Source organism: Filicampus tigris, chromosome 14 (genome assembly GCF_054856515.1).
Source record: "Filicampus tigris isolate MCC_2025a chromosome 14, RoL_Ftig_1.0, whole genome shotgun sequence".
Classification (NCBI taxonomy): domain Eukaryota; kingdom Metazoa; phylum Chordata; class Actinopteri; order Syngnathiformes; family Syngnathidae; genus Filicampus; species Filicampus tigris.
In genome coordinates, this window is record NC_141230.1 from 12,051,184 (window position 1) to 12,063,407 (window position 12,224).

Here is a 12,224-nt window from a genome sequence, read left to right on the forward strand (position 1 = left end):
ATACATATATATGTATATATATATATATACAGTATATATATATATATATATATATATATATATATATACATACATATATATATGTATCTATCTATACACCCATATATACACATACATATATACACACATATATATATATATATATATATATATATACACACGCACATTATATATTTATATTAAATGTATCAACAATCTTTTGCATCCAATTTCTATCTTTACTGCTTGCTTAATTTCTCCCCTTAAATAAAAATACTGTACATGTAATTCAATGTTTTATTAATTTGTATTTTTAAAAATCCTACTTTTGATGACTACAAAAAAATAGTAGATCCTATGCATTATTTTGTTGATTTGTTACTTTTTAGTTATGCATACGTCATTTTTTCCTTTACCTTTATAATTTTATTGTATTGAATATATTACTGTGTATATTTTAATTTCACACATTTTGGTGTTAATAATGAACATATATTTTTAAGTATTTCCATAAACATTTTTTTATTTATTCTAAATGTAATTTAAACTAACAATCTGTACACAGCATACCACAAGTGAAAAAAGTCCATCTTTGTTTTGCACTTGAATGAAATCAACCGCCTCTCAGTAAGTATTTTTATTGCAATAAACCGACAATAGCAAAGTGCCTTTTTAATGGTCACAATGGCAAATATTGGACAGAGGAACAGAAGAAAATGAAATAAAAACAAACCGCAGTGATATAAAAACACATCACCGAGCATCACTGGCTGAACCGAAAACATCACCACAAACTATTTTGGATAGCTAAATGTGGAGCCAGCAAACAGTCGACACATGCAGCCCTCACAAAGGCAGCTACGACACCGTCTCAAAGGGACCCTCGGAGGCAGCTAGGGATGGTCCTCATCATTATTAATAGGAGTATTACTACAAAAACACCAGTCAGAACGCGCGTCTGTACAGCTCCAGCGATGGTAGCGGTCCTTCGCTTCCTGGCCACGGACGGGGACAACGTGGGAGAATGAAATGTAGGTGACTGGGGAGCAAGAATACACCAAAGATGTCATTGAAATTTAATGAGGTCATGTTCCAAAGCACCTTGCAAACCTCCACGCGGCAGCTTACGTGCACAAGAGCAAGGAATATAAACACTCTTTTAATAGGTGTGTGTTCTTGTCTTGTATGATAATGAACATTGTTCGGTACTGTGTTTTTGTGCTGTTGACTCGTGTCAAAAAAAAAAGAAAAAAAAAAAAGGGGCTTTGGATGAAAATGAATGAAAATGGAGGCTGGTATGGAATAATAATTGTCAAATTGGATTTTCTACTTGAATGAGAAGCTACCATTGTCGAGGTTTGCGTGACGATGTTTGAAACAAGTTACCATGGTTACAGTTGTTGATAGGATGATTGGATTGAGTACAGTACTTTTCTATAAAGTATCCATTTTGTATGAACGCGGCTTTACAATTATGACCACATCGATATTTTTGGTCCTGCACTAAAATCACCAAATGCAAAAATAAACAAGTTGTGACAATTTAGTAGGATTTGGTACAAACGTAAAGCACTGTTGTGACTTTCAGCTCGTCTCCCCTTCCCCTTGTCAACATGTGAATGTCGACAGCCAATAAAAAAATGCACAAGCTATAATTAAAAAAAAACAACAAAAAAAACGTATTTGAAGTAAATACTACGTGTAACTGAGGTCCAGCTTCCGCCGTGCTGCCAACACAGTATCTACAGTTTATATCATTTTGCAGTAATACTTGACTATACTTAAAAAAATCATATGTACAAAGTAAAGAGTGGAGAGCCTCTGTTGCTGAAATGCATGGATGTCGTCAGTGAATGTGACGCGACTGTTCATTGCCATCCACTCTCCTTTTCCTCTTTGTGGTATTCCGCTTCTTCCCTGACAATTGCACCATGGTTTTGTGGTTCAATAAAAAATACACTACGGTGTACTACATGTGAAGCCTTAAAACCCAATACAAGGTCACATTCTTCCCCTCATTGTGTGTTGGTAGTGTTGGTAGCCGCTTAATTGCTTGGTGTGGTGCGAGTCAGCGACTGCAATTCATTATTATTTTTCTGCGATAGTTCATTTCAGTTGAGTCAGTTCGGCATGTGCGGTATAGCGTAGCCTCCCGGTTGTAACCCTGCTTGTTGTTGAGAGTAGTACAGTATCATCGGTAGTATCACACAGTGCCAACTTTTCATACCATTTCCTACTAAATTCTTGAGACAACACTGTCCAGGATGGTGAGCCGTATCTCCAAATGGTATTAGTCCTTCATACAAATGGCATTTGCACTTGCATGCTTTTCACACGACAGCGTCAGCATAAACGGGGTCCGCAGTTTATGACATAGTTCTGTCAAAAACTATGCTTATACACAGCAGTAGTCTTAATTAGTCAATATTTGTATGAAAAACACTTCTAGACCATAAATATAAAACTTTGACCACATTTTTACGCTCTGTTTGTATACCAAGGACCCGCTGTATTAGCTAACATTACATGTTCAAATGTATTTGTGTGAGTGCGTGTGTGTGGGGGGGGGGCAGTGTTGGTAAATGAACAGGGCTCAGGAAGTCCAGCGGGGTTTGGGGGCAGCGTTCTGTCACACAAACACGACGCTCAAGAGAGTTCCAAGTTTACAAAACATCTAAAATGTCTCCTGCGGTTTTGTCATGCAATATACATGTTGACACGACTGAGACGACAAAGTTGGGGTGGGGGGTATGGGGAGGGTGGTGGGGTATTTTGTATTTCTGTCCCCCTCCTCTTCATTTTAGGTCCAGTCTGGCAGTGAAAGGGTTCAAGTCTCAGTCTTTTCTGTCTTTGCATTCTAGGGACGGCAATGCAATTTCCCCCTTCTGCCTAGCGGGGGAAAAAAAAAAAAATTCACGCAAAAAAAAAAAAAATCCTTCTGAGGCAAAGCGTCACAAAATAAACTTGGAAGTGAGCAAGAAGCGTTTTTTTTTTGTTGGTCTTTTCTGAATGTTGTACACGTAAAGCCACAAGTCATTTTCGTCCTCGCCGGATCGTGTTTTAACACCGACTCACACTCAATTCATTTGGTATGAAAAGGAGCATCTCTAAGCACATGGTCGCCATCAAACAGCCTACTGGCATCATCTGCTTGGTGCAGTTGCCAGGCAACGGAAGCAGCAGAGAATTTCAAAGCAAAAAACAAAAACAAAAACAGCTATGCAAACAAGTATAAAACAATAAATAGAAAACTCTTTAAAACAAACATTTTCCATCCATCGCCCACGTGCGTGTGTGTTACACTATCTACACACTACTTCCATTCAGCAATGTGAGCTTTTTTTTTTTCTCTCTCTCTTTGTAAAAAGTCATTTTTCACATATCTTTTGAAGACAAAAGTACGGAACAAATTGAAAGGAAATGTGTTCGATCTTAATTTCCGTCCTCCAATCCCGCCGTGTAATTTTCTAATTCAAATGAGAGTAAAAACGTCCACAGCAGGAGGTAAGCGGACGCGTTTACGGAGCCGCCTTCGGACCAATCGGCTTTTTACACCGCAGAGTGGAAATAAGGAGGTCTTGGCAAATGATGTAGAAGATCCTCAGCAGGATGTAGAGTAGGAGATGTTTGTTTGTTCGCAGTCTGCGTGTGTGCGTGTGTGCAAGTGTTGCTCCAGGACTTGCTTCTGTGGGCCAAATTCGGTGCGGGGCCAGGTGGACATTTCCTTTGTCTCTCCGCAAGGCTGCCAAGTCGCCAGCTATGGAGTCAGTGGGCTCGGAGCATCGCCATGGCAACCAACTTAGTGGGCCAGGCTGCTCTTGGATCGGGACTGTCGAGACTTTATTTCAGGGCGGGGGGCGTCCAATCAATGCTGAGTGTTCCTTCTTTTAAAAAGTGTGCTGATTTTTTTTTTTTTGTTTTGTTCTCCTTTTTGAAAAATAGACCAATATTTAGGGTAATTGAAGCACTGAGACACACAAAAATGAGAACGCCGCTCACTCACATACTCACACACACACACTCACACACACAGAAAAAAAACACAGGCAGCCGATCTACTGATGGATCAAGACAGCAGTGAACGACAGGGAATCCCGGAAGCGGCGTCCCGATCCGCTCCCCCGGTGGGGACGGCCGACGCGGCGGCTCGAGCGCTAGTCCACGGAGCCGGGGTGCAGGCTGAGTGCGGGCGGGTCCAGACAGGTGGGAGAGTAGCTGAGGTGCGGTTCCTTGATCCACAGGAGGGGGGCGCCGTTCTTGCCCTCCTGGCCCTTGCTGTTGTTGCGGCTCTTGAAGCGCACCAGCAGCAGGGCGATGAGCAGGATGCCGAAGATGGGGAACGGGTAGAAGAAGACGAAGTAGAAGAGCGCGTCGTTGGAGCACACCACAGACTTGACGGTGGACTCTGTGGGACGGACACACAGCAACATGAGCTCATTTCAGGGAAACAAAAAGCAACAGCAAAAACAACATTGTTATTGTGCTCAAGGGAACAATAAGGACAAAAGTGTTACATTTATGGAAGATAGTTTCTTGTGTATTATTTACCGTAGTTAGTTGAGATAAATGAATACAAACATGACCTAATGTTTTATTCACCAGTTTTAGGGTGAGAATTTTTTTTTTTTTTGATAATGTCCAGTGAATATTACAAGTGAACACGCTCCTGGTTACATGCAATGTTTTTGAGACACAAAATGAGACCAAGATACATTTTTCAATACTTTGGCCATTATTAATGAGACCTACTGCATAATCTGCACAATTCATCCAATCAAATTAAACATTTACGATAGGGGACGTTAAAAAAAAATGGATTATTGTGCACACACCCTCAAAAGTGGGATGTGGCTGTGATCACAATTAACCAAACTCAATACAGTAGATTCAGCATACACCTGCCACAAATTCAAGTACCTCTGATTAACCCCAAATAAAAGTTCAGTTGTTCTTGTAGGCTTTTCTTACCAATTGTTTTGCTTTCTAGCAGGAGCTTGAAGGTTTTTTGTTTACATTGCCATTTTGAAGTGCTCATAATTCCCTCCAAACTGACTATGGCTAAGGTTCCAGAAAAACAAAAAGAGCTGCAAATCATAAAGCTTCAAGCTTATTCTATCACAAAAATAAATAAACAAATGAAAAAGGGCAGGAAAACCCCACGAGCAAAGCTGAAATTTTGGGGGGTGGGGGTTGATCATGGTAGCAGGTGTATGTTGACTCCCATTTAACAGGAGTTTGAATGTGTTTGGTTAATACAGATGACACATCCCACTTATAAGAGGGTGTGCACACTCAAAGATTTAAAAAAAAAGAAACGTAATAAATAAATTGAGTTGTATAGGTCACAATAACGGTGTAAAAACGTGTTTTAAAAATGATCTTTGTCTCATTTTTTTACATCACAAATAACTGGCATTTGAACAAGGCTGGGCGAGACATTTTGCAACCTCCATTATTGTTTGGTGGGCCAGATTAAAGAACGGAACAGGTTTGATTTGGCTCCCTGGCCACACTTTACCCACCCCTGCTTTACATGCAACATATACAAAGTATAAGTCGTTTAATAAAACACTCATTGCTCCACTAATGAGGCCAACTTTTGAGTGTCTCTTGGGTTGACAGGAAAAGGTCAGAAGCACATCAAAAGAGATCCAATTCCATGTTTCTCTACTTACTGTATGAAAAAGCAAAATCTTGTCAATTGAACCAAGGAGTGTACATCCAGGCTTAGAACTCAAGCTAAACATGTCGAGCATGAATACCGCACATCAAAAGGAAAGTGGACTAACGTGAGCTTCTTATAATGTTTGATGTTGGCTGAAAGAAGTTGGCAAACCAGGAAGAGCATGGCCAAAGCGGCGTCTTCCTTCTTTCATACAACAAAAAAGTGTATCATTAAAGTAGTAGGAGAAGCACTGTACGAGTACTGTATACCATAGCAACTGAAACAAATTGTAACTTATCTAAAATACTGTTTGGGGAAGAATCACGTCAAACGCCTTTTGAGTCTTGTGGACAGGGATTCTCAGGGATTCTGTGACAAATGGTGTCAGATGAAGACTAACTATTCTCTGAGCTATTTTGGTGGGGTCTTACTTTGTACAGGCATAACAATTCACTTTGGTTGTGGCTGTTTAGAATTTTTGTCAAAAAGGTTGCAGATTTTACATTTAACAAAAAAAAAAAAAAAAACGTGTTGCAATGCTTTCAGAACAGTATCAGGGATTTTTTTAAATCGTCGCTGTCCTGTGAAAAACACGTATGTCCAATTTTGGTAACTTTTTAAAAATTTTTAAATTTTCACAATGCGGAAACATCATTCATGTAAAAATAGGAAAAATGCAAATGTGTTTTTCACAGGACAGCACCGATATAATAATCGTGTAATTTTGGTCATTATAATGGTTTCTTTAATACCAATAATCATAATAATTTTAATCATAATAATCGCGATATTAAATTTTCATTTCTTACATGGAATGTCAAAGAACCTAGCTTTTAACCCAAATTCAAATCCGGTTTCTCCATGATGCCGACAAGTAATTGAATATCGTAGTTGGTCCCGACAAGTAATTGAATATCGTAGTTGGTCTACAATACACTAGTAGTGCCATTAAAATGTACAGTACACACACAAAGACAGTAAGAGCTCACCTTGTTGCAGAACACTGACAGTAATGAAGCCAGAGTTGTTGGTGGCCAGGCGGTACCAGGCGTTGCGAGGGTTGAGCAGCCACTCCTCCACATGGCAGTAGTAGCGCCCCCTGTCGGTCGGCCGGGCTCCCTGAATGGTCAGGCTGTACTGGTCCGAGGCGCTCCTCTCGAACTGCAGGCGGGAGTTAGGCCCCGCCTCCTCTCTGGGGCTGCAGTTGCCGTTCCCGAAGATGGCGTCATGCCCGATGGAGAACACGCACTCCCGCTCACGCTCTTCTTCCGCCGGCAGCAGCTCGTCGTCCTCGTCGCGCTCCACGTACCACGACACGGAGAAGCGCGAGTCTCGCGATGACTGCGAGGGGATGCTGCAGCCCAGGCGGATTGAGCCAGACTCTGCTACAGTCACGTTTGACTCCGTCTCCTCTACCTGTAGTCGGGCCTCTGCAGTGATACACATCATCAGTTGTCAGTTTTCTGCCTTTTTGAATATTGCTCAGTTGCTGCATTTGGAACATTGGCGAGTCTCAGTTTGCCTGGACTGCTTATAAAGGTGACATATATTACGGAAAATGTACTTTTTAATTGCTTGTATACAAGTAGTTTGGTCTCTGGAGTGCCAGCCCACTCATCACTTGCTCAATTAAATCTGCCTGGTGCCTATTTCTTAAAATGTGTCTGGGGCTAGCCTTTTTAAATTTCCAGCTAGATAATAACTGCCTACGACATGAGAGTTTCTCCGCCTGTATTTGGATATCCAGGTTTCTAGCTCTGCCATTGTGAAGCAACTACACAGAAGGACTAACATGTCGAAGCCAAAGGCTAAAACAACTGTGGCGCAGACTGCTCAGTTAAAGACCCTGGAAAGTGAAGAAAAATGTCTTCTAAATTCAACATACAACAGAAAACAGTGTTACCAACCCTCCCGAACGTGAAGAATGCCAAAATTGCCAAGTATATAAAATGAGGCTTCAAAATCGCAAAAATGTACATATACCCATGCTGCGACAGGAAGCGCTACCCACCAGCTAGCTTGCAAGCTAACACACTTCTGGGGCTCCTCTCGGCCGGCGGATGGGCAGCGGGCTCGTCGGACCCTCACTTGGGAATTTAGATAACACCAAGCTGTTCTCTAAATTGTCGCATCCAGTTAAGAGCACTTTCCAGGCGTAAGCATAGCTAGCTAGCTAACCACATACTACTGGATTAGAAATAGGCCTTGTAATAGTAACTAAATACTACAACTGACAATTGCGCCGGAAAATCACTGATTCAAATGAAGGTGTCCAAGTGCGTCGCTGAGCCTTATTTTAACCTCAATACGAAAAAAATCAGGGCAACTGAAAGGGTGAAAAACAGTTTAACGTTTTATAGCCACAATTCACTATCACACAGTTGCACTTTTTTAAGCAGAGATATTGTAAAAGCATTTACAAACAAATCTCTCATGTCACTTTTCAGGGGATATTATTTATAAGGAACACGCTACAAAAAGACAGTAAATGCAACTACCAACTGCAGAGTCCGAATTTGGAAACTAAGACAAAGAAGTCACAAAATGTCACGCAGGACCACACAAGGGTGTAAGTAATTACAACACCAAAGAACAGGAACAAGGAACTTCTTGCAAAGTAGCTGTAGCTCAGCTTATGCAAATTGATCACGTCCATTATTTCCTGTGGGGGAAAATGCTGAAATCGTTCAGAGAAATTCGCCCTCCGATGATGAATAAAGTATATGCTATATTTTATTAAATCTACTCATTAGTTTGTGATAAACCAACCCAGAAAAATAGTAATTATAATACCACAAGATCAAAGTTGCTTAGGCGAATCAATATCATCGATGTTCATGATACATGTTTTACTTAATGTGATGTTAATTTATAATTAAATGTGTATGGTTTTGCATTATACATACATTATATATACTTGGCCATCTACACGTGTACACGCTGAGCATTTCTGATTAAATGTTTAGTTATAAATGAATCAGAGGAACAAAATATTGATTGACAGACAAATTTGCATCCCCATAATGAAAGCAAACATTCACCAAATATAAGGTTGCATATACGGTAATGTATCCCCATAGGGTTAGATCTGTGTAGCTGCTAGAGCCCAATTAGTTTTAGCGGTGTCGACTTCACATGAACCACCTTTTTTTTTTTTTTAAGTTTTTTTTTCCCCTCGCCGTCTTCACGTTCTTGAACTAATGCTGTATTGATGTTTGTACTCCATGTTATAAACAGGACACCTAGAAATAACAGTTCTTAGAGGCCAAATAAAAATCTTTGGAATATATTCATACAAAAAAAGTGGATTATTTGAACAACTAATTTATTTGGAGGCAACAGGGGTTATTTGGAGGTTTTTGTTGGTAATAAGCAAACAAAGTGCAGGTTTTTTTTGTTTTGTTTTTTACACCACCCTTGTGGATTGTCCTGAGGGACGCCATCTTACTTTAAGGTTGGCAACACATGAATACATGATGTCTTTGAGTGCTTTTGGATGCTTCTTGGGAAGAAGTGACCTGATGAGAAAGCTTCCGTGTGGTGCCTGACAGCTGCCGTGGCTTCAAACCATTCGGTGCCAGCTGATCTCTTCCGCGGCTTTGACTGCTGTCGGGATATTGAGCTGCTTGTTATCAGCGCTAGTGGCTGGCGGCTATTAGCACTCAGGCAAGGGCAGGAAATGAGATGAGGGTTTTTATACTGTGCATGGCAAGGAGGTCCAAATTGGAGTGAAAAGCAGGTGGGCAGCAAGGGTCGGGCTGGATTGCTATTGTGACAGTCCTTTTATTCAGAGCATGCTACAGTATGTCCTAAAGACAGTCTTGTAGCTGTCTCTCAATGTATCTCATGCAATGAAGCAACACAACATTAAAAATATTTGGGACACTGTGTAGACAACATGTGAAGTTAAAGTAGATCTTCCAATTTAGAGATACAAACAAACGGATAATGGCCTCTCAAAGCCTCTGGCAGGTCCCTAGCATGCACTTACTGGTCACTTCATTAGGTACACCTGCCTTCCCAAATATGACATTTTGGGGTTTGAATCAGACATATCTCCGATAGAATGGAAAAGAATCGAATAAGTCTAAAAAGGGCCAACATGTGATGCCAACATGACAGCCGGTTCCGCCTTGCGGTGGGAGTAAGAGAAGCACCACTGACCTGGCTGTCTAACTCGAACCTCCGTGAACCCGGATGAGTCCCGCGAGAGGCGGTACCACGCTCCATCTGGGTCACTCAGCCACTCCTCCACCAGGCAGTAGTACGTCCCCGAGTCGCCGCTCTCTGCCCTGTTCAGGGTCAGCGCGTAGTGGCGAGGGGAAAGCCTCTCGGCCTGCACGCGCCGCCGCAGCCTCTCCTCGTCGGCGTACGTGCCGTACTCCAGGGCCCCCGATCGCTCGATCCGCAGCAGGAGCTCGTCGGCCTCCGAGCCCGCGGCGGCGCGGCGCACGTACCACAGCACGGCGTGGTGGGAGTCTGGGCTGGTCTGCGAGGTGATGGAGCAATTGATCCGGATTCGACTGTTCTCCAGGTTGACCAGAGACTGGTTCTTCTTTTGCACTTGAAGCTTGCTATCTGTGGAAAAAAAGACAATAGATGGACTTTATTTTGTGTTTCAATTTGTTTGAGGCAAAAAATTTGAATTTTGACTCGTGACGGCTTACGGCTTTGAGCCTTGGGTTAGCATACAATGTGCCAGAAAAGTTCCAGTGCTCGCGTCACACAAAATAAATTACAAACCTAAACTACGTCTTAAAATGGTTGATCAGGGGTGTCCAAACTACGGCCCCGGGGGCCATTTTTCATACTAAAAATGACTTTTTTGACGTGGCCCGCAAGGCTAGTAAAAAAGAAAAAAATGTGTGGAGGTAGGCAGCGTGAGAAGGGAGGGTGTCAAAAAAATAGTTGCCACTACTACTAATAAATTGGTTTACATACTAATAAATTGGTTTACATACTGTAGAGCTTTTCTAAATATTCAACAATACAAATAAACTATTTTCGACTAAGATAACGCAATTGCTCGTCAAAACACCTTAACATCAATAAAGATAATTCAATTTTAGAAGCAAAAATTGTTTCTTCCACGTTCTGCTTCGCGTCAATGTCTGATTTATGAACATAGAATATTAGTTTACTCTTGTTTTGGTTCTGAAATTTGGAGATATGCAGGGGTGGATCTAGTCAGATGGGATACAGGGCCGTTGTCCACCCCAAAATCTTGAAAAATCTTTAACTATTTGCCTTATAACCCTTAACAGAAAGCTGTTATGTATCAGTTGATCAAATTAATTAGAAAATATAAACAATATATAATTGCTTACTTGATTGATTTTCGGGTGTTTAATAAATTAAACTTGAAGAATTTTAAAGTGGCACTTGTGTCCTGCCCTTGATGATCCACCGGAGCTTGGGAACGAGGGGGAAGAAAATCTCACGTTTGCCTCTTATCGTGCACTGACCAAAGCAAACGGCGTAGATTTTTTTTTTGTTTTTTTGGATGTACTGGTTCATCGTCTAACCTACACTGTAGGGGAATACTCGTAGTGTGGGTTTGGGATAGTATATCTTTTGTGACACCAGTCCTGGAAATTTTTTGACACACCTAATTCTTTTCCTTCTTCATGTGCTGCACACAGACAAATTGAGGAATGTCAGCAGCAACATTTAACAGCTTCTTACGCCTCCACACAGTCTGAAAAGTCATGTCATTTTTTAAATTAAAAATTTTTTTTTTTTTATCTTGGCCACTGCCATACAACGTTGAAAAGCATAACCTCCATTGCTGCAAGTTATTATACATTCATAACCGCCTGTCGCTGGGCTTTCTGTGTGGGGGAGGAGGTGACACGCCGACGATACGAGAAGAACACGCAAGACATCTCAAAGTTGCCTGGGCTGCTGAAATCAAAGTGGATAGAAAAGGTGCGACAAAAGGCACACGAGTGCAAAGGGGGTGAAGGTGTTGTAACAGGAAGGGACGCAGGCACGATTAGACAAGCAGGGAGGCCAGGCTGTCTGTCAAAATGTCAGACGTTCACAGGGAGGGAGGAGAGGATGTCAGTGTAGTGATCGGTCACAGTCACATTAGCAGCGGGAAGGAATGAGCTGCAGGTACAGTACGATTCATACTGTTAAAATTTAATACTTCTTGGCAGTGTCTGTCAATCAAAGCTAAGCATCGACAATGTGCAGATGTAGCTAATATTGTGTCCACCTTGTGCATAAAATGAATGTAAAGCACAAGAAATAGTCAACATTGTGCTGTGTGTGGCTATCATCATCAATAAGCTATTAAAGTTAAATACTTGTTAAAGCACGCTCCAAATGATTGGCCAATATTATCGAGCCACTGAGTAGACACATTGATCAATGGTGTGTGTCTATCTGTGTGTGTCTGTGTGCGCGTAGCTGCTGGTGCATTTTCTTTCCACTAGAGGGCAGAAAACTCCTCTGCTGGCAACCGCCATCACCTGGACCACTGACTGAGCACTGGGCAACTCAATGAAGTTGGACAGAATTCTTGCTACCTGGACAGCTTTCTTATAAGCTGCAGTCAATGAATAATAGTAGCAAT

At 41.5% G+C, this 12,224-nt stretch overlaps 1 protein-coding gene across 1 annotated transcript in view; it reads right to left on the bottom strand.

Moving 5' to 3' along the window:
• Positions 1-601: 601 nt before the first annotated feature.
• Positions 602-12,224, bottom strand: part of igsf3 (immunoglobulin superfamily, member 3) — a 105,003-nt gene continuing 93,380 nt past the window's right edge. The window contains exons 7-9 of the mRNA XM_086051916.1: positions 9,809-10,222; positions 6,634-7,074; positions 602-4,384 (exon numbers count right to left, since the gene is read on the bottom strand). Coding sequence (XP_085908042.1) covers positions 4,134-4,384; positions 6,634-7,074; positions 9,809-10,222 — 1,106 coding nt within the window. The 3' untranslated portion in view covers positions 602-4,133. The remainder of the gene's footprint in view (positions 4,385-6,633; positions 7,075-9,808; positions 10,223-12,224) is intronic.